The sequence below is a fragment of the Chiloscyllium punctatum genome, chromosome 45 (assembly GCF_047496795.1).
Source record: "Chiloscyllium punctatum isolate Juve2018m chromosome 45, sChiPun1.3, whole genome shotgun sequence".
NCBI classification, from domain to species: domain Eukaryota; kingdom Metazoa; phylum Chordata; class Chondrichthyes; order Orectolobiformes; family Hemiscylliidae; genus Chiloscyllium; species Chiloscyllium punctatum.
The window spans coordinates 65,220,375-65,243,661 of NC_092783.1; the positions used below are offsets into that span (position 1 = coordinate 65,220,375).

The 23,287-nt window shown below is 42.0% G+C and overlaps 1 protein-coding gene across 3 annotated transcripts in view; it reads left to right on the forward strand.

Moving 5' to 3' along the window:
- slc16a4 (solute carrier family 16 member 4) overlaps positions 1 to 21,818 on the forward strand; it is a 114,397-nt gene extending 92,579 nt beyond the window's left edge. For 2 of the 3 annotated variants that reach the window (XM_072563964.1, XM_072563965.1), the window contains 3 exons: positions 5,859 to 6,070; positions 7,216 to 7,309; positions 20,252 to 21,818. In XM_072563964.1, coding sequence (XP_072420065.1) covers positions 5,859 to 6,070; positions 7,216 to 7,309; positions 20,252 to 20,505 — 560 coding nt within the window. In that variant the 3' untranslated portion in view covers positions 20,506 to 21,818. Of the gene's footprint in view, positions 1 to 5,858; positions 6,071 to 7,215; positions 7,310 to 20,021; positions 20,153 to 20,251 lie in introns of all 3 variants that reach the window. The other variant, XR_011955488.1, reaches the window with a different exon arrangement.
- Positions 21,819 to 23,287: the final 1,469 nt, after the last annotated feature.

Consider the following 23,287-nt stretch of genomic DNA (forward strand, 5'->3'; position numbering starts at 1 on the left):
CTGGCAGCATCTGTGGAGAGAGAAGCAGAGTTAATGTTTCAAGTCCAATATGAGCAATTCTGAAAAGAAGTCATGTCGAACCCAAAATGTTAACTGTTTCTCTTTCCATTAATGCTGCCAGACTTGCTGAGTTTCTCCACTATTCTCTGTTTTTGTTTCGATTTCCAGCATCCACAGTATATTGCTGTTAATTAAATGTGAGTATTCAGATAGATTTGGATGTTCTTGTACAACCACCACAGAAAGGTATAACAAACAATTGAAAAACAGAAATTGTTATGCTGGCACATATGGCAATGGGTTCGCAAACAAAAATACATAGATCTTTTCTCCAATGCAATAAGATCCCTTCAGATGTATGTGATCTACATATTTAAGGAAATTATGCTTGCCTTCAACTGGGTGCAACAAAGACTCATTGGATTGATTCTTGCAATGGGAAAGTTGAGCTAAGAGCAGATATTGAGTAAAGTGGAACTGAACACCCTGCAGTTTCGAAGAATAAGAGGTAATCCCGTGAAATATACAAAATGTGAGAGGGCTTTTGAGGTGGTCAATGCTAAGAAGCTGTTTCTGTTAAAGGAGAATCTAGAACTGGGCATCACAATCTCAGGCTCGGGGCATGATGATTTAGGATTTAGAAGAGGAAAAGTTCCTTAATTCAGAGAATTGTGATTCTTTGAAATCTACTACAGAATGCCAAGAGTACTCTATTATTAAAGAAATTCAAGGCTGTGATCCAAATTTATTGACATTTTAGAAACTCAGTGGAATTTTAGCAGAAAGAAAGGTGGTTATGGTCTTTGGAGGTCAGTCATCTCAGCTCCGTGTCGTTTCTGCTTCATCAATTCCCTTCTCGCCATCATAAGGTCTGAAGTGGGGATGTTCATCAATGATTGCAGTGTTCAGCACAATTTGCAACTTCTCAGCTACTGAAGCAATTCATGTTAAAATGCAGCAAGCCTTAGACAATATCTAGATTTGTGTCAAAAAGGGTGGTGCTGGAAAAGCACAGCCAGTCAGGCAGGATCTGAGGAAGAGGAGAGTTGAAGTTTCTAGCATAAGCCTTTCATCAAGAATGTGCGATGGGGCCCAAGATGCCTGAGAGATAAATGGGAGGGGTTGGTGCTGGGGGAAGGTGGCTGGGAAGGCGATGGGTATATGAAGGTGGGGGATGATGGTGATATGTCAGTGAGGAGGGTGGAGAGGATAGGTGGGAGGGAAGATGGACAGGTAGGACTGTTCAAGAGGGTGGTGCCAAGTTGGAGGGTTGGATGTGGGATAAGGTGGAGGGAAGGGAGATCAGGAAACTGGTGAACTTGAGATTGATGCCATGTGGTTGGAGGGCCGAATCCCCCAGTCCTCACCTTCCACCCCACCAACCTGCAGATACAACTCACCATCCTCCGCCATTTCTGCTATCTATAGTCAGACTCCACCACCAGAGATATATTTCCCTCCCCACTCCTTTCAGCATTCCGCAGAGACCATTCCCGCCGTGACTCCCTCATTAGGTCCACGCACCCCACCAACCACCCTCCACTTTCCCTTGCCAACGCAACAGATGTACAAACCTGCACCCACACCTCCCCCCCTCACCTCCATCCAAGGCCCCAAAGGATTCTTCCACATCTGAAAGACAATTTCCTGCACCTCATCTACTGTGTGCATTGCTCTCATTGTGGTCCCCCCTACGTCGGATGCCAACTTGCAGAATATTTCAGGGAACATCTCCGGGACGCACACACCAATCAACTCCACTGCCCTGTGGCTGAATGCTTCAACTTCCCCTCCCACTACACCATGGACATGCAAGTCCTGGGCCACCGCCACTGCCAAATTCTAGCCACCTGAGCTTGGAGGAAGAACACTCGTCTTCCGCTTTGGGACCTTCCAATGCAATCAATGTCCCCCACCACCACCTTATCTTTAAATGTTGACTCCTGCTCCTTGGATGCTGCCTGATTGGCTGGCTGTGCTTTTCCAGCACCACACTTTTTGAGTCTGATCTCCAGCATCTGCAGTCCTCACCTTCTCCTAACACCCAGGTTTGTGCAGGCAAGTGATCATCTCCAAGAACAGCATCGTCTTCTCAAATAAGAGAGTGAGCAAGTGTTGGCCTTTTGGGTGACCTTCACACCCCATGGATTAATTAACAGGGAGATTCCGTTTAGCTATAGTTATAGAGCTATAGATTCCTGATGAAGGGCTGATGCCTGAAATGTCGATTCTTCTGCTCCTTGGATGCTGCCTGACCTGCTGTGCTTTTCCAGCAACATACTCTCCACTCTGATCTCCAGCATCTGCAGTCCTCACTTTCTCCTAAGAATTGAACAGCGTGGAAATATCCCCTTCGGTCCAACTAGTCCACGTTCACCACGCTTCCCAAACCAAACTGGTCCTACTTGTCTATATTTGAACCAAATCCCTTTAAACCTTTTCTATTCAGGTACTTATCCAAATGTCTTTTAAATGTTGTAACTGTACCCACATCCTCCACTTTCTCTGGCAGTTCATTCCACACACCACTCTTTCTCCTCATGTCCTTTTAAAAACTTGTTTCTCTCACCTTAAAAATATAACTCCCCTACTATAGAGAAAAGACCCTTGCAATTCAGCTTATCTATTATCTATTTGTCTTATCTATTATCTATACCCCTCATGCTTTTAGAAACCTTCCAAACGTCAGCCCTCAACCTCCTACACTCCAGTGAAGCAAGTCCCATCCTATCCCAACTTAAACCCTCCATTCCCAGCAACATCCTAGTAAATCTTTTCTGAACTGTCTCCAATTTAATAATATCCTTCCTGTAGCAGGGTGGCTAGCTTGTAAGTGTTAAGCCACACTGGATTCCAATGGCAAGAACATTGTTTTGACTTAACTGAGTCACACAGATCAGTGAGAGCTCGGTGAAAATTTAGTAATGAAGGTGACTTTGAGCTTACTGTGTGACATTTATTTCGAACAGTCGCTTGACTCACCCAAGTTTCTCCATCTCGAGTCTAAACAAGTCCTGGGTGTTCCAATCTGCTCCCAGACCCTCTTGATGGAACAAGACTGGGTTCCTGATGGGGATGAAATTGGGGTTCAGGAAGGGAGGGGGTTGAGTTGCTGGGGCATCCATCCAATGACTCTCTGAACAATTCTAGTTGCCCTTTTATATGTTTCATGGATACTCTCTCAATATACTCCACTCCTGTTTGCCTTCAGTTGTTCCCCTGCTGTTTATGATTTGATTCATAGCTGGGATATTTTGCATCTGGCATTTGTGTATTTCCATTCTCTCACTCTAGCCAGAAGAACTCACTAACCTTTGGTCTGTTGCCAGAATGTACAGGCTTAAACTAGCTCAAAGAATCACTACTAAATCCAGCAACAAGCTTCATTGCAACAAGATATCAACAGTAGAATCTAACTATGCATTTTGGCCTTCCCTTCTCTCTTATCTCTTGCTTCTCCATTCCCTATTCCCTTTATAGTTATTGTTACATTGCAGGTGTTGAGGGATATGAAGCAAAGATGGAGAAATAGGATTGATGTAGATTAACCAGGATCAGTGATGCTGCAATAGGCTGAAGGAGATTAATGACCTCCTCTTGTTCCTGGGGAAAAGATTTCAGTTGACACAATCCTGCATTCATGAATTTGCTTCTTTCAGCCTGTCAATTGATACAGATCTCCTGTTTCAAAAAACCCTCTATTCTTATATCCTTGACCTCTCCTCAGTTCATCGCTCAGTGGTTAGCACTGCTGCCTCTTAGTGCCAGGGACCCGGGTTCAATTCCTGTCTCGGGCAACTGTCTGTGTGGAGTTTGCACATGCTCCCTGTGTGTGCATGGGTTTCCTCCAGCTGCTCCAGTTTCCTCCCACAGTCCAAAGATGTGCAGGTTAGGTAATTGGCCATGCTAAATTGCTCTAGTGTGAGGTGCATTAGTCAGGGGTAAATATAGGGGAATGGGTCTGGGTCAGCTGCTCTTCAGAGGATCGGTGTAGACTTGTTGGGCTGAAGGGCCTGTTTCTACCCTGTAGGGAATCTAATCTAATCTACTATCTTCTTAATAAAACTTAGTGAGCAAGCGCTACTTTATGAAGCTCTCTGGAATAGGTGCCTAAATTCAAGGTGCTTTATAAATACAAGTTACTGTTAAACATTGTGTCCTTAGCACACAGGAAGAATAATCATTTGAACAAAAAAGGGGAAACACAAGAAAGAATAGCGTTTACAAAGTGCCTTTCGCCACCTCATGGAAACCCAAAGTGTTTGACAGCCAATGAAGCTCCAGTACACACGAATGACATTAGGATACTAGTTGCGTGATAGACATTGGCCAGGGCACTCCTTTTCTTCTTTGAAATGTAACCATGGGATCTTTCACAGTCCATCCAGGAGGTTGGGTGCGAGCATAAGAGGTACAGTTAGTAAGTTCGCAGATGACACCAAAATTAGAGGTGCAGCGGACAGCGAAGAGGGTTACCTCAGATTACAACAGGATCTGGACCAGATGGGCCAATGGGCTGAGAAGTGGCAGATGGAGTTTAATTCAGATAAATGCGAGGTGCTGCATTTTGGGAAAGCAAATCTTAGCAGGACTTGTACACTTAATGGTAAGGTCCTAGAGAGTGTTGCTGAACAAAGAGACCTTGGAGTGCAGGTTCATAGCTCCTTGAAAGTGGAGTCGCAGGTAGATAGGATAGTGAAGAAGGCGTTTGGTATGCTTTCTTTTATTGGTCAGAGTATTGAGTACAGGAGTTGGGAGGTCATGTTGCAGCTGTATAGGACATTGGTTAGGCCACTGTTGGAATATTGTGTTCAATTCTGGTCTCCTTCCTATCGGAAAGATGTTGTGAAACTTGAAAGGGTTCAGAAAAGATTTACAAGGATGTTGCCAGGGTTGGAGGATTTGAGCTATAGGGAGAGGCTGAACAGACTGGGGCTGTTTTCCCTGGAGCGTCGGAGGCTGAGGGGTGACATTATAGAGGTTTACAAAATAATGAGGGGCATGGATAGGGTAAATAGGCAAAGTCTTTTACCTGGGGTGGGGAAGTCCAGAACTAGAGGGCAATTGTTTAGGGTGAGAGGGGAAAGATATAAAAGAGACCTAAGGGGCAAAGTTTTCGCGCACAGGGTGGTACGTGTATGGAATGAGCTACCAGAGGAAGTGGTGGAGGCTGGTACAATTGCAACATTTAAGAGGCATTTGGATGGGTATATGAATAGGAAAGGTTTGGAGGGATATGGGCCGGTGGAAATAGATTGGGTTGGGATACCTGGTCGGCATGGACAGGTTGGACCGAAGGGTCTGTTTCTGTGCTGTACGTCTCTATTACTCTATGACAGATGTGACTTCAGTTTCACACCTCATTCCTCTAAAGTGGCCTGTAACCACGCAGCACTCCCTCTGTGCCACCCTAGTAAGTGTAAGTCTCGTCTGGAGTTTATGCTCAGATTTCTGGAATGAGATTTGAATCTGTGACCTCCTGTCTTAGAAGCAAATGCTATATATGAGCGGTGGATGGCAGAGCTGAAGTACAAGGCAAACATGGAACCAAATGCCAGTGAGAATCAGCGGAGGTAGAAAATTAGATAGGAAACAAACAAACTAACTCAAACCATAATGATACAAAAGTTGCTTCAGGCCAATGTTTATCACTTCATAATGTTCACTATCTCGTTCCTCCTTTAAGATGGTCCTTAAAACTGAGCTCATTGACCAAACTTTTAGCTGCCATCCTAATTTTCTTTTTGATTCAGTATACTGCTTTCTTGAATGAATTGTTTCTGAACATGTTACCCACATAATAATGTGTAAATGTAAGTTTAGTTGTAAGCAATCTACCGCATCTCTTGTGTTTTCAGGTATAACAGAGACTTTGGCCCAACTTGCTTCAGGGTGGATAGCTGACCAGAACTACGCCAGCAAGTACCACTACCACAAAGCCTACCTTCTCTTGTGTGGGCTCTCCAACCTCTTGGCTCCAATGGCAACCACCTATGCTCAGCTAATGACATACGCCATATTCTTTGCTGTGTTCTGTGGTGGATATATGGCCCTGCTGCTTCCTGTCTTGGTAAAGCACAAGCATTTCCTCTTTATGAAAACAGAAATTGCTGGAAATGGACAGCAGGTCTGGCAGTGGAGAGAAATCATACAAATGTTTCGTGTTTAGTGATCCTTCTTCAGAAATAATGATAGCTAGGAAAAAGTTGATTTTAGGCAACAGATAGGGTGGGGGAAGGAATAAATGATCGGTTGAGATAGACAATGGAGTAGATAATAACTAGCCTGAGAGATTGAATAACTATTAGTGCACAATTAGTAGCTAAAGGTCACTGAACCAGAAGCGTTAACTCTGATTTCTCTCCACTGCCAGACCTGCTGAGCCTTTCCAGCAATTTGTTTTTGTTTCTGATTTCCTGCATTCACAGATGTTTTAATTTTTAGTTCCTCTTTACACTTGGATGATGCCTGTGACTCCTTCTTTCCTTGAAATATTTGTTGACAAAGTATTACACATCAGTGGCTTTTTCAGAGTTAGTGAACATATCTTTAAGGATTTGATTTGAGATGCCATTATCAGCCACTAGGTTATTTACGTGAAGCAAAATTTCAGTGATAGTGCAATCAGTAAGACACAAACTGAAATGTAGAAGTATCCTGGTGTTGAAGGAATTAGGACTTTTTCATCATGAGGAAGTCTACCATTTCTAATTCTCTTCCCTCCAGATGCATTCCATTGATATTGGGAAGCTTTTGGAATTTGTTTCTGAGACTCCCTGTGGGATGAGCTGATTCAACAGAATTATGTGTCATTTGATAACACATAGTAATGACATCTTCATTTTGATTTTGTTTGCAGGATGAAAGTGTCAGTGAGTGGGCCAGCATTTATTGCCCATCCCTATTTGCATCTTGAGAAGATGGTGGTGAGCTGCCTTACTGAATTGCTACAGTCCATGTGCTGTAGGTTGACCAACAATGCCCTTAGGGAGGGAATGCCAGGATTTTGACCCACCAACACTGAAGGAATGATATTTCAGGATAGTGAGTGGCTTGGCAGGGAACCTGTAGGTGGTTGTTTTCCAATGTATCTACGTTCCCTGTCCTTTTAGATGGAAGATGTTGTGGGTTTGGAAGGTGCTTCTAAGAAGCTCAGCATGCAACTGGATCCACTTGTATGAATTGACTTCCTTTACAAATTCTTTTATTCTACAGGTTGACCTTGTGGGCGTGACAAAAGTGCGAAGTTCAATGGGTTTTTCAATGTTTTTTGCTGGAATTGGCTGTTTGACAGGACCTCCAGCGGCAGGTAAGCCCATTATACTGTCCAATACTCAACGTTCATCATTCCCAACTTTCATATTCCCAATTTTCATCATTCCCAGTTTCCAAAATTAATTGTTCCCAACCCTCAACATTCCCAACACTTGTCATTCTCAAATCTTGACATTCACAATGTTACCAACACTTGACAATGTCAATTCTAATCATTCCCACTCTCAGCATTCCAACTCTTGATATTCCCATCAGCTGAAGATCCCAGCAATTGACCTCCCAAACTGTTGCCATCCTCAACACTTGACATTCCTTTACTCTCAACATTCCTCACCCCTCGATGTTCCCCAATATATACTGTTCCCTGACAATCCCTCATCAGGTTTTGGAAGATCGTTCAGTTTAAATTCAGAAGGTGGCACGGCCCGAGTAGACGCAAAGAGTGTTCTCACAACATGCATTCTAGCAATGGTCATAAAGCTGCAGTGTGGTAGCATTAGCAAGCTTGTTACCCTGTCACTTATTTTCTCTTGCATACAGTCATTCAAATCACAGGGAATCAACATTTAGAATAATTCCCAGCCCTGCACTTGCCCGAGTCAAGTCTCTGTTCAGCCACAACTTGATATTTCCAGCTGGTACTGTATGCCTGTAACTCATCAATCTGATTTACTTCATGTTGTGAATTCACATACATGCAGCAATACTAATTCAGACTTCATTTCTTTCTGCCTTACTCTGACAGCACCTACAACCTTTCCATTTTCAATTCTAGTGTTATATTTCTCTCCCACCATATGCCTTGATGTTTTCTGATATAATCTTCCATATTCAACAGCTCTGCTGAATTAATTTAAACCCTCCACAGCATTGGGCCCTTTCTAAAAATTAAAGATTAATCTCTGGGACGATTCTGCTTGGGGGATTTTTATTTTCTTTGAACACCTTTGTTTAGTATTTTTGAAATAATTGACGATGCAACTAAGGCTGCATAACAGATAGGAATCATTAGGTGATGAATGCAGTCTCATACAGATGCAGGGTTGCGGAGCTGTGGTTCCAAATAGAAACTGAGTCTGAATCATTCTTTGTCATTCAGAGATTTCTAACATCCTCAGTTCAGACCTTTCTAAAGGTGTTGACTTTTATTGAGATATTGATCCCAACTGGGTATACTAATTGCAAATGAAACAGACTGTGTAGCACATTACGGCATCAGGAATGTACAGTGAGTGAAACTGAATGGAAGAGAGACCTGGCTAAAGGGAGCTGGAAGCAATGGGAATATGATGATGTGGTAATTATAAAACACCATGGGGGCTAGCAGCTTATGTCTTCTATAGTCTGGTGACCACAACTATGCTTTGGTAAAGTCCTACAGTCTATTATTACATGGGATACCTTTTACATTTGGAAATCCTGTGCTCAAGGAAAAGCCAATCAGTCACCACATTCAAGTCATTCTAATTCCAATCCCTCTCAACTTTTCAATCATAAAATCAAAGCAGCTGAATGTTAGTTGCAGACATTGAATCCAAGGATAGTCTCACCGCTCACCCAGTGTACCCATAACACTAAAGTGAGCTGAAATTTGTATCAATCTAACCTGTACACGTAATGTGTTCAGTTCTGGTCTCCTCACAGCAAAGACAGGCCAGATATAAAGAGGAGTATTTGATTTGATACTGAAGAAGTGGTGGCCTAGGAGAACACTATGGAAACACAAAGACTGTGGTAAGATAGTTAAAAGATCCTTATTGAGGAATGTAAAATGCTAGAGGATATCAAGTCATCTGGCAAACAAAAGAGGGATTTTATAGGAAGTTTCTATTGTCAAGGAATGTGAAAAGATTACTGGACAGGAGCGTGGACATCAGTACAATTATAATAGGTATACATTCAAGTCATTTAGCATCAGAGTGAGGCAGACTTTTATAGAATGAATGATCTTCTCAGCATCTGCTCTAATTTGTTAACAAAAGACAACACAAAACTGAACCAATATTTCAATCCCCGTTCCTGCAGTGTAACTAAGCATTTCAGCATCCATCTTACACATGGGCTGTAAGAGGTCCTTATTGGATTGATGTTGGAATTTTAAAAATTACTTCCCTCTACAAGGAAACATGTTCTGGTGAAATTATATAGTTAGTTTTCTCTAGAATCCATTGCTTGGCTATTAGCCCCAAACATCTTCAAGACATCACAAAATTTGCACTTAGTGAGTGCTGCCTCACTTTAATAGGGTGCAATGGTCAGATATCTCCCCAGTTCCAAATACAAATCCAGCTGATCTAAAACCTGAAGTCAGTCCAAACCTGAATCAGCCCCTGATCTGGATGAAACCCAGCCCAATCTCAATAAAAGCTCTATTTGACAAAAACCAAACCCTGAATACAAATGCAAATCTCGCACAAGGCCTGACCCTGTCAGATGGCCTGTGTAAATATTGGGACATTATCAGTACAAGTATTGAAGCACTGTTCAAAATGTCACATTTCCAGGTGTGGAAATGGAGACATATATGTCCTGTGGGCAACAATTGAGGCTGGGATTTTGAGGCTGTTGGTGATAGGATGTCCTTGAATGAGCTGAACAGCCTCCTCATTTGTATCAGTCTTAAGAAAAATATCATTACTAGTTTTGATGTTGCCAATCTTAAAAATAATTAGTCTCTCTCTAATTCTATAATGCCCCAGTTTTAAATTCCAAATTTTCTAAACCATAAGGTATATAGAAGATTATAAAATTGTGAGGTGCATAGATAGGGTTGATGGTCAGAATCTTTTTCCCAGAATTGAAATGTCAAATACAAAGGGGCACGCATTTAAGGTGAGAGGGGGAATGTTTAAAGGAGACGTGAAGGGCACGATTTTTTAAGAGAGAGTGGTAGGGGTCAGGAATGCACTGGTTGAGGCAGATACGATAGAGGCATTTAACAGACTTTGAGATAAGCACATGAATGTGCAAGGAATGGAGGGATGTGGACCAACGGCAGACGCAAGGGATTGGTGTAATCTGGCGTCTTGTTTGGCACAACATTGTGGGTCGAAGGGCCTGTTCCTGTGCTGCACTGTTCTGTGTTCTATAAGTTTCAACATTTCCTGCCCATTCTATAACATTTTACAACCGTGGTGTAATTAAACAAGGGTCAGTGTGGGGAAGGAATAAGAATTTAATTCTCTCAGTGTCAGGAAGAAAATGAGATTTTCACTAATTTTTAAAAATGGATCTTTGTGGTTCGTATGGCTTGTGAGACAGTCTGTCTCCCTCTAGTGGTCTGATAATGTTTTTATTTGACTGAAATAATTTAAAATTACCTCCAAACATTTTCACCTCAGGCTGAGGTGGAGAGAGAGCAGTGATAATTATAAAACCCAAAAACCTCCCCAAAGAATTCTAAACATCAAGTGTATTAAAATCAGCAATTTTAAAACACTTCGAATAAGGAACCTTTCCTTCTTGGAGGCGAACATAAGGAAAAAGTGAGGAGGGAAAGTCACTGTGCTGAACTTGCAAAACACATTTACAACAACAGGGGGAGGTGATGGATTAGGAGGCTAGAATATTACTCCAGAAATTCAGCTAATATTGAGTATCTGGGTTCAAATCCTGCCCTGGCAGATGGTGGAAATTTGAATTCATTGTAAAAACATCTGGAATTAAGAATCTACTGATGACATTGTCATTGTTAATTGACAGAAAAACCCATCTGGTTCACTAATGTCCTTCAGGGAAGGAAACTTCCATCCTTACCTGGTCTGGTCTACAACCACAGCAATGTGGTTGACTCTCAAAAGACCTCTGAAACAACCTCGCAAGCCATTCAGTTGTATCAATCACTACAGAGTTATAACAAAGGAATGAAACAGGACAGATCACCTGGCATTGACCTAGGCAACGGAAAAGACAACAGCAGAAACAGCCCTGTCGACCCTGCAAAGTCCTCCTCACTAACATCTGGGGCTAGTGCCAACATTTGGAGAGCTGTCTCACAGACTAGTCAATTAACAGCCTGACATTGTAAGGTATGATTCCGTGAGTGTGACGATGTTCCAGGCACCACTATCGCCATCCCTGGATATGTCCTGTTTCACCACCAGGACAGACTCAGCAGAGGTGGTGGTACAGTGGTAAACACTTGGGAGGGAGTTGCCTGGACCCCATGAAGCCTTATGGCTTTAGGTTAAACATGAGCAAGGAAACATATACTGCTCTCCCTTGGTTGATGAAGCAGTGCTTCACCATGTTGAACAACACTTGGAGGAAGTCAGGGTACAAAACTGTATTCTGGATGGGGGATGTCAATGGAAAGTGAAGGAGACCGTGCAAGGAGCAGCACTGGGTCTGTCAAAAAGAGGTGTCAACCTGGTGCAACTACCAAACAGGACACCCTGTGTGCCAAACAGCATAAGCAGCAAGTGATAGAGCTAAGTGAGTCCAAAATCAATGGATCAGATCTAAACTCTGCATTGCTGCAACATCCAATCATAAATAGTGGTGGACAATTAAACAACTCACTGGAGGAGGAGATTGCATTAGATACTGCAAAGGCTAATGGACTTGACAACATTTCTGCAATTCTATTGCAGCATTGTGTACCAGAACTTGCCCATCCCTAGCCAAGCTCTTCCAGTACAGTTACATTTCCAAACCCATGACCACTTCCATCTAGAAGGACAAGGATAGCAGATACATGAGAACATTCAAGTTCCCCTCTAAGCCACTTGCTTGGAAATATTCAAGGTATTCCCTGTTTAATGGCATTGTGGGTCAGTACATAGCAGGTGGACTGCAACTGTTGAAGAAGGCAGCTCATCACCAACTTCTCAAGGGTAACTAGGGATGGGCAATAAATGCTGGCCAGCCAGCAATGCTGATGACTCTACAAGTGAATAAGAAGAAACAGTAATAACCTGTCCAAGGCTTGAAAATCAGTACAAGGGCACTACTGCATGAGATTTTTTCATTTTTGTGAATGCTGTTGGTGCTCCTGTTTTTATAGGAGGAGGTATGAGCAGCGATAGGATCATGGTTTCCGTTTAGATATTTGCTTCGGATTAAAATTCAATGTAAATTTTAAGAGCCTCAATAGTTTGTATTCCCTAATACCAGGCACACTGATGATGCACACCTTGAATTCTATTTCAACATCCTTGTTGTTAGTATCATCAACTTTTCACTATAAGCAAAGTACCTAAGCTGAGTTGTCAAGCTGAAGCATCAGAAGCTGAGGGGTGACCTTAGATAAATTTATAAAATCTTAAGGGTATGGATAGGATGAACAGTCAAGGTCTTTTTCTCAGGGTACAGGAGTCCAAAACTGGAGGGGCATAGGTTTAAGGTGCAAGGGGAAAGATTTGAAAGGGACCTAAGGGGCAACTTTTCTCACACAGAGGGTGGTGCATGCAGAGAATGGACTGCCAGAGGAATTGGTAGAGGTGGTACAATTACAACATTTTAAAAAAGCATCTGGATGGGTATATGAATAAGAAGGGTTTAGAGGAATGTGGGCCAAATGCTGGCAAATGGGACGAGATTAATTTCAGATATCTAGTCAGCATGAATAAGTTGGACCAAAGGGTCTGTTTCTGTGCTGTACAGCTCAATGACTCTGTGGCAGGCTCTACATGAAGCTACTTGATAATTCATAAACAATTTTATGAGGGAATTGGAAATCTCTTCAAGGTTCATAGAATCCCTACAGTGTGGAAACAGGCCATTTGGCCCAGCAAGTCCATACTGACTTTCTGAACAGTATCCCACTCAGACCTATTCCGTTACCCTATTACTCTGTAATTACTCTTCACCTAACCTACACAACCCTGAAGACTATGGGCAATTTAACATATAACATAGAACAATACAGCGCAGAACAGGCCCTTTGGCCCTCGATGTTGCGCCGACCTGTGAATTTTTCTCAGCTTGTCCCCCTACGCCATCACAAAATCATCCATCTGCTTATCTAAGGATTGTTTAAATCTCCCTAATGTGGCTGAGTTGACTACATTAGCAGGTAGGGCATTCCACGCCCTGACCACTCTGCGTAAAGAACCTACCTCTGACATCTATCTTAAATCTATCATCCATCAATTTGTAGTTATGCCCCCTCGTACACACTGACGTCACCATCCTAGGAAAAAGACTTTCACTGTCTACCCTATCTAGTCCTCTGATCATCTTGTATGTCTCTATCAAATCCCCTCTTAGCCTTCTTCTTGCCAATGAGAACAGGTTCAAGTCTCAGCCTTTCCTCGTAAGACCTTCCCTCAAGACTGGGCAACATCCCGGTAAATCTCCTCTGCACCTTTTTCCAATGCTTCCACATCCTTCTGAAATATGGGGGCCATAACTGTATTCTAAGTGTGGCCTCACCAGCATTTTGTATAGTTGCAGCATGATATTGCGGCTCCGGAACTCAATCCCTCTCCCAATGAAACCTAACACACCATATGCCGCCTTAACAGCACTATCCACCTGGGTAGCAACTTTCAGGGATCTATGTACATGGACTCCAAGATCCCTCAGCACATCCACACTACCAAGAATCTTTCCATTTACCCAGTACTCCGCCTTCCTGTTATTCTTCCCAAAGTGCATCATCTCACACTTCGCTGCATTGAACTCGATTTGCCACCTCTCAGCCCAATTCTGCAGTTTATCCAAGTCCCCCTGCAACCTGTAACATTCTTCCACATTGTCCACTACTCCACCAACTTTAGTATGGTCAATTCACCTAACCTACACATCTTTGGTCTGTGGGAGGAACTGGAGCACCTGTAGGAAACCAATGCAGACACAGGGAGAATGTAGAACACAGTCACCAAAGGCTGGAATCGAACCTGGATCCCTAGCGCTGTGAGGCAGCAGTGCTAACCACTGAGCCATCTTGCTAGCAATCACATGTCCTGTGAAGATTGTTGATTTCCGTAACAAAGATGCTTACCTCCAAAAAGAACTTGTAGGTGTCCTTAAACCTGCCACTGTCACGGACAATGAGCTGACTGAGGAGACATTGCAAACTTCGCTTCAAAGGTGAACATTGCCCAGTTGGAGGAATGCCAGGATGGGTGGATTGTTTCCACTCTCCCCAAAGTGGGACAATTGTCAGTAAATAAGAGATGATTCTGGTTATTGTGATTTGGTAAACCACAAAATGACTAAAGATGACTGTTTAGTAAAATACTGGATCCCACCCCATCACTGAGAGGAAATCCAGACCCACAGAGATCTTTGAAGGAAGATGTCATGCAAGATTTCCAGCATCTACGGTTCTTATCTCTTTGGCGTAGTCTCCCCTAGGAATCTTGTAAGTTTCAATAACACATTTTTCTAAACTCCGAGTACAAACCTAAACCTCTCAACCTCTTCTCATAAGAAGATCACTCCATACCCAGGATCAACCTAGTGATTGGACTGCTTCCAAAGCAAATATATCTCTCCTTAGGTAAGGAGCCTAAAACTGTTTGCTATATTCTAGCTATGATCTGACCTCGTATTATTACTCCTCCCTATTATTGTACTCTGGCTGTTTCTAAATAAAGCCCACATTCTCATTACTCATTGAACTTGGATGCTAGATTTTCGTGATTCATGAGTGAGGACCTCTAAATCCTTCAGAACTGCATTTTTCCCTATATAAATAATAATCAGCTCGTCTATTCTTCTTGCCAAAGCCCATAACTTCACATTTTGCCATATTACATTCTATCTTTCAAGTGTTTGCCCAATCACTTAACCTGTCAATATTCCTTTGCAGACTTTATTCACCGCTTTCCACCTATGTTTACATCATCCATAAACTTAGTTAAAGTGCATTCACTTTAGAGTCAGAGATCTGTACAGCACAGAAACAAACACTTCAGTCCAACTTGTCCATGCTGACCAGATATCCTAAACTAATCCAGACCCTTTTGCCAGCATTTGGCCCATATCCTTCTAAACCTTTTCTATTCATGAAAAGACATCTGGATGGATGCAATGTTGTAATTGTACCAGCCTCCATCACTTGCTTCCACATGTGCACAACACTGTGAGAAAAAGTTTATCCTTAGATCCCTTTTATATCATTCCCCTCTCACCTAAACCTATGCCCTCTAGTTTGGACTTTCCCTATCCATGTCCCTTATGACTTTATAAACCTCTATAAGGTCACCCCTCAGTGTCCAACACTCCAGGGAAAATAGCCCCAGCCTATTCAGCCTTTCTCTATAGCTGAAACCCTCCAAACCTGATATCCTTTGAAAGGGTGCAGAAAAGATTTACAAGTTTAACAAAATCTTTCCTAGAGCTGGGAGAGCAACATTGTACACATTCAAAAGTGGCCTAACCAATGTCCTGTACAACTGCAACACGACCTCCCAATTCCCATATTCGATGCACTGACCAGTACAGGCAAGCATACCAAACACCATCTGCACTATCCTGTCCACCTGTGACTGCACTTTCAAGGAACTATGAACCTGCACCCCAAGATCTCCTTGTTCTGCAACACTCCTCAGGACCCTACCATTAAGTGTATAAGTCTTGCCCTGATTTCCTCTCCAAAATGCAGCACCTCACATTTATCTAAATTAAACTCCATTTGGCATTGCCCAGTCCAACTAATCAAAATTCTGCTGTACTCTGAGATGTCATCACTGTCGACTACACCACCAATTTTGGTGTCATGTGCAAACGTGCTAACCATTCCTCCTATATTAACATCCAAATCATTTACATAAATGACAGAAAGCAGTTGACCCAGCACCAATGCTTGTGGCATGCTGCTGATCACAGGCCTGTAGTCTGAAAAGCCATCCTCTTTCTCCTACCTTCAAGCCCATTTTGTATCCAAATGGTTAACTCTCCCTGGATTCTATGTGATCTAACCTTGTTAACCAGTTTAGCACACAGAACCTGTTGAACACTTTGCTGAAGTTATCCAAATTATTGTAAATAATTGTAGCCCCAGCACTGATCCCTGTGGCATTCAACTAGTTATCATCCTGAAAACGCTCCCTTTATCCCAAAACTCTGTCTTCTATTAGTTAGCCAACCTTCTATCCATGCTGTTATGCTATCTGCAACACCAGAGGTTCTTATGTAACCTTATGTAAGATATCTTATTGAATATCTTTCAGAAATCCAGATATACTACATCTAGTGACTCCTCTTTGTATATTGTTATCATCTCAAGATACTGTAAAAAGTTGTCAAGGATGACTTCCCCTTGTTATTTATAATAGGTTTGATATTGATGACTGCGTTTGAAAATGTGACAGGTGTACTTTTGCCAAAGCCAGGATGTGACTTCACCCCAGCACAGGATCCCTGGTTACCAAGAGAACTCAAGAGATCCTTGCAGTAGATTTTATGGTCTTTAATCCCAGTAGCTGTGGGACTGAACACATTCTTCTACCCAGAGACAGCACGAACAATTCAGCTGGAGGGTGGTCTCAGAAACTGGCTCACAGAGGGAGGGACTGCCAGAGGTTAAATGCCTGGAGTATTTGGAGGCAAGCAGCTCAAACCTTAAGTGTCAGCGTGTGATGGCTTGAATGAATTTAAATTGACGACAAGGTATCCTGAAGTGGTCTGAAGCAAGGGGTGTATCTAGTTTGGGGAGGCTTACTGTTGGTCTGGAAAATATAAGGATGACCTGTTATGAGGTAGACACTGGAGCAGCAAATGCCACTGACTGTACAACTTCCAAAGATCTGTGTATCAGAGACCACAATGTGGGTGATCCATCGCATAACCTGAATGGGCGACATGGTGGCTCAATGCTTAGTGCTGCTGCCTCACAGCACTAGGGATCCGGGTTCAATTCCCGCCTCGGATGACTGTCTGTGTGCAGTTTGCACATTCTCCCAGTGTCTGCATGGGTTTCCTCTGGGTGCTCTGGTTTCCTCCCACAATCCAACAATGTGCAGGTTAGGTGGACTGGCTGTGCTAAATTGCCCATTGTCAGGGGTAAATATAGGGTAGAGGAAATAGTCTGGGTGTGTTGGTCTTCGGAGGGTCGCTGTGGACTTGTTGGGCCAAAGGGCCAGTTTCCATACTGCAGGGAATCTAAGCTAATCTAAATTGAAGGATATTAGTACTAATAAAAGACTGCAAATGTACTCTTGTGCAAATCCTGGATACCGACACAACCCTTGCCATTTATCTATTTCAATACTGTGCAACAACAATCTTGTCATTCCCAACTCCTGAGATAATGGTCAGTGTGCTATGTGTAGTTACAAATCTCTAGCAGAGAAGTTTAGATTAGATTAGATTAGATCACTTACAGTGTGGAAATAGGCCCTTTGGCCCAATAAGTCCACACTGACCCACCGAAGCGCAACCCACCCATACCCCTACATGTACCCCTTTTTACCTAACACTACAGACAATTTAGCATGGCCAATTCATCTGACCTGTACATGTTTGGACTGTGGGAGGAAACCGGAGCACCCAGAGGAAACCCACGCAAACACGGGGAGAATGTGCAAACTCCACACAGTCAGGAATCGAACCTGGGTCTCTGCCGCTGTGAGGCAGCAGTGCTAACCACTGTGCCACCATGCCACTAATGATCATTGTTAAAACTGAATGTCCAGCAGTCTGTGGTGATAGTGAGAGGGGTGCAGGCAAAGTAGTTGGAGGTAGTGTGCTAGAACCTCTGGCAGCAGTGACATTCTACTAGGAGTTACAACATAATGTCAAAGAGAAAAAGTAGGACCTCAAAAGTAGTAATTGTCAGAACTGTCCAAATTCTGTGGAATATTATAAACAGGGCTTGACTACTCGGGTCAGTTACCAGATTGTGGTTGATGATACTTACAGTCAACCAGGAGGTATGTCATCATCAGCTGGGGTGTGAATTCCAGTGGGGACTACAAGATGTTCTGAGATCTTATGTCAACAGGATTGCATGAATAAAGGGTGGGTAGTGCATTTCTTGTTGAAACCTGTTTTAGACCTTTATGTCTAAAGATTGGACACAAGTGGAGTTCTGTAAGGAAGAAATTAGATCACAGATTGAACTGGAATCTTTGTTTTGCTGCTAACGATCATTGTTAAAGGATATATTGATAAGTATATTTTACACCAAAGGCAAAGTAAATGAAATAAAAATGAACATTAAAATACAAAGCACTGTGAATGCTGGAGATCTAAAACCAAAGTAGAAATTGCTGGAGAAAGCCAGATCTGGCAGCAGCTATGGGGAGAAAGCAGTGTCAATGTTTAAATGAAGAATTAGTTGTGTTTATATCCATACAGATGCTGCCAGACTTGCTGAGTTTCTACAGCAATGTCTGGTTTTTGAAACAAAAATTGACTTTAGGTCTAATGGAGAATGATCTGAAGACTAATTTTCTAGAGGTGTGATTTCATTGTAAATGTTTTAGCATAGATATATTCCAAAAAAAAATGATCTGATTAGCTAAGGGTCGGTGTTAGGTTTACTCACTCAGAACATGTCCTTTGGTGGCTGGTGTCCCAACAGTTCATTCAAATATAGAACTAAACTGGGCAGTTGGCAAACATTATATCACAGTATCTCACTGCAGTGTTTAGTATCACTCCAAAACCAAATCTCCTTACCTGCCTCCCACAGTCTTGTATCAATCCCAAACTAATAACACTGCCCATTTTCTCCCCTCAATTAAATTTCAATTCTAAACTAATTCCATTACCCCAGACTGTCTCCACTGCCCTGCATCAATTCCATACTAATCCCACACCTTGCTCACCACCCCTCCCCCATAGCCCTCTTTCAATATGGAAATAATTCTACTTCCTTCACAAATGTAACATACTTTGCTTTAATTACATTCAGTTTGATATACTTCTTCTCACCAGGTTCCATCAGTAGAAATGATTTTCCTTTTCTCTGGCTCAGAATGATGTTTCTAAATTGAACCACTTTATCAAAACAGGTCTTTTTTTTCCCTATTTAGTTCACTGAACCTTTATCTTCCCAAGTCTGGCCAGGCAGGCGATTAACAGGTCAAGGCAGCAGGGCCTCTGTTGACTGCCTGCCTTTTCTCAATGGTTAACCTTTGTGCCCTTGGAGAAAGAGCACATGGTGTCCACCTCAATGCTCTCCCTGCCTTCAGAGAGAAATGGACATCGTGGAGAATACAGTGGTTTATTTTCCCATCCAAAACCATTTTGATTTAGACCCTCCCCCTCACTTTCGGTGGTTTGTATCACTCTTAACTGGCTACCTGGGTGTTTTACTGGGTTTTTTTATATTAATTTGTGGGATGTGGGATTTGCTGGCTGGTCAGCATTTATTGCCCCATGCCAAGCCCTTGACAAGGTGATGGTGATTGTCTTGTTTAACTACTATCCACCACCAGGTGAATTGCTGCAGTTCAATAAAAAAAAACCCACCAAACTTATGACCATTTTGATGGTGGGAAAGTCACTCCGGTAGTGTGTGATACATAACATGATAGTTCCTTTCTCGTGCGATCTCCTATTATAAGAAATCATGTAATAGCCACACCATTTAAATTAGTGGGGCTGGAATCACATTATAGCCAATACAGGTAAGGAAAGTTCACATTCTACAAAAACTTTTCAACTGCATTAAAGCAAATTCGCATTGAAGAAATGTGTTATAGCAGAGGGAGCTGTATAAAAATAATCTTTTTTTTTAAATATAGTTGTAAACATTTTAAGGCTCTACAGCAATAGTTGCTAAAGTAGCCAAAAACATTTTCCCAGCAAATCTACACTGTAGCTCACCATTTTTTTTTAAATCACAGGATTTCAATTGGCTGGGCAATTCAGCAAACTGGAGAGGGTGAAGCTGGTGGTTCGTCAGTGAACTATCATAATCCATCTCTGTCTAATAAGCATTACCTCAAAGGGTTTCAGAGGTTTAGGTGGGTTCAAGGTAATAGGTGTGTTAATGGATAAGAGCACTTTATAACAGACAACAGTTCACTAGAGGTGTTGTACTTTTAAAACTGATTATGTCTTGCAAATTTTGTAGGTTGGCTATATGACTACACACAGACCTACGATTGCTCTTTCTACCTGGCTGGTGTGTGCTACTTGCTGTCTTCTGTTTCTCTGTTTCTGGAACCCACAGCACGTCGATACAAGGCAAGAAAGCAAGCAGAGACTCTTACAGTTAAGATGGAGACAGTAAAAACTGTCACTTGTGGAGCTGAATGTCATAATGGGCAAATTATCACCCCATCTGATATAAGGACTGAGAAGCTCGAACAAATTAGCTCTGTGTAAAGACGATTGCTTTGCTGAACAAGGATTTGTAATCTCTAAGATGCTGGGAAAGAGTGACTTTTTTATAGATATTCAAGAGTCAGGATTTAAAGACAAGTTTTTTTATTTCAATGCAATTCACATAAAATTATATTTGTGAATATTAAAGGCAGAGGAGCAGTTTAATTTTTAATATTTTGCATTCATGTTGTTATGAAATTTAGGTACTGCCAGGGAATCTCCCAACAAACTCTCACTGCATGCTGATGGACAAAGTAGTGCCTGAGCTACTGGGTTCAGGACAACAAATGTACCTCCTTCCCCCGACTATGCTTTTAGGGAGGCAAGCACTCATACCTGTCACAAGTGTAAATAATTTTATAGCTGCACCCATTAACATGAATCTTTAAAATAAATGAGGAAATTTTCCATGGTTATTGTTCCAGTACTTCAAATGTTCACAACCACAGCTCACACTTCCTTGTGCTGAATTTTGGCAATTAATTTGAGAGCAATTACTACATAATTAGATGCAGAATTTAGAAACTTCCATTTATACATCATCTTCAACAGTAATATTTCACCATGCTTCCAGATATCTTGGAGAAAGGAGCTCATTAATGACAAACTCTCAAAAGCAAGGAATGGAAAAGAGACCATCAGGAAAGAACGAGTGGGGTTTGGATTACAACCCAGATAGGAGAGATTTGTAATAGACCACAGTAGATGTAGAGATCACTGAAAGAGGTTTGGTAAACAGTGGAGAAGGGAGAGTCAGACAGGAGGGGTGTGTGGCACAAGTTCTGGGTGATAGGTTTTCTAATAATATGTGATTTATACGTGTGGTTAGCACTGCTGCCTCACAGCGCCAGAGACCCGTGTTCAATTCCCACCTCGGGCGACTGTCCGCGTGGAGTTTGCACATTCTCCCAGTGTCTGTGTGGGTTTCCTCCCACAGTCTAAAGATGTGCAGGTTAGGTGAATTGGCCATGCTAAATTGCCCGTAGTGTTAGGTGAAGGGGTAAATGTAGGGGAATGGGTCTGGGTGGATTGCTCTTCGGACGGTCAGTGTGGACTTGTTGGGCTGAAGGGCCTGTTTCTACACTAAGTAATCTAATCTAATATAGGAGGGGATCAGTAAATAGGAGTGGAGTGGAATAAAGATAATTCGCAGCCCAACGTCTGGCAAATATCCATTGTGCATCAGTGTGGACATGCACTTGCAGTCATCCTTTGACCAGTACAGGGAAAGTAGTGACTGCAGATGCTGGAGATCAGAGTCAAACACTGTGGTGCTGGAACAGCACAGCCAGTCAAGCAGCATCAGAGGAGCAGGAGAGTCGACGTTTCAAGCATAAGCTCTTCCCATTCCTGATGAAGAGCTTATGTTCGAAATGTCAAATCTCCTGCTCCTTGGATGCTGCCTGACTGGCTGTGCTTTTCCAGCACCACAGTTTTTGACTTTGGCCAGTACAGAGCAATTAGGAATAACAATGCCATGACCAACAAAATAATTGGTATGAAACAACCCAAAAACTCATTCCCCATTAATTTGTTAGAACCAGTAGAGCAAAGGGACTGGGCTTGAACTCTCCCAGATTTGACAGGTGACCAGTAATACATTGTGGAATAGGTTGTCATTGTAATTTCTGAAATGAATAAGCATCACAATACAAATCTTTGACAAATAAATTCTTGACAATTAGACAAATTTCATCTTGGAGGCATTTTCATAAATTGAACTTTTATTTCCCATTAAATCGATCCAAAATAATGGGCAGTGATCATATTTCTTCTTTGTCCAACACAACAATACCTTTTAAAACTGTTGAGAGTTCATTGTAGATTTTATTGTATATAAAATAAAATTAAATAAAATTCATTGTTTCCTGAGAAATGCATCAGTTCTGCATTATTGCTAAAACAATATAGTTCTGGTTGTTCAATAAGCCTCTTAGAAAACAAAGATAATGGGACACTGGAATACTTGTTCAGATATTTCACGAATGGTGTCCTCCACAAAATTCTGAAGAAAACCTCGAAATTGTATGAGAACATACCTTCAATCTATGTTATTTACTCACTTTGGCAATGGTTAGATCTGTTTGGATTGGTTTCTCTTTTTCCTTTTCAATACTCCACGTGGTCAAGATCTTTTTCATCAAACTTTTAAATAAGGTTTAAGCAAACTGTCCCATGCAACACAAGCTAGATTTTCACAGATTCTAAATTCATTTTCACCTCCTGGAAAAGTTCTATAATATCACACAACAGTGGCCATGGGAGTTATTTTTACAATGTTGTCAAATAAACAAGCAAACTAGAAATACTTACAGCAGCTGAAAGTCAGCCTGTAATAAGAGCTTAACACTCAACATGACGCACAAACAGATTGCAACAGCTGCACATATGAATGCATCAGTAAGGATTACTGACAAAATGACGGTAATATCTTGGGAACAGCCAAACAGTTATTTTCTGCAAACGTTCATTGCATTTTAACCTCACTTTGGTTTAGCTGAATCATAAGACTCTTCACAGAAGGGAAAAATTCAGAAACTCACTTAGGACTGTTTCCTTGGCCTGGGTAGGATCCCCGTCACTCACGAACAGGCTCATCTTTAAACACCTAAATTGACTCAATAGTTTAATCAACTTTTGGAAGAAACTAACTCAATGCATCATCCCTTCCCTCAGCAGGTACAATAGTCTAGTCGGTGCGATACTTGACTGGCAAACCCAGAGAAAGGGGTTTTAAAATCTCACCAGGTAAGACACAAAAGCAAGTTGACTAAATGTATTG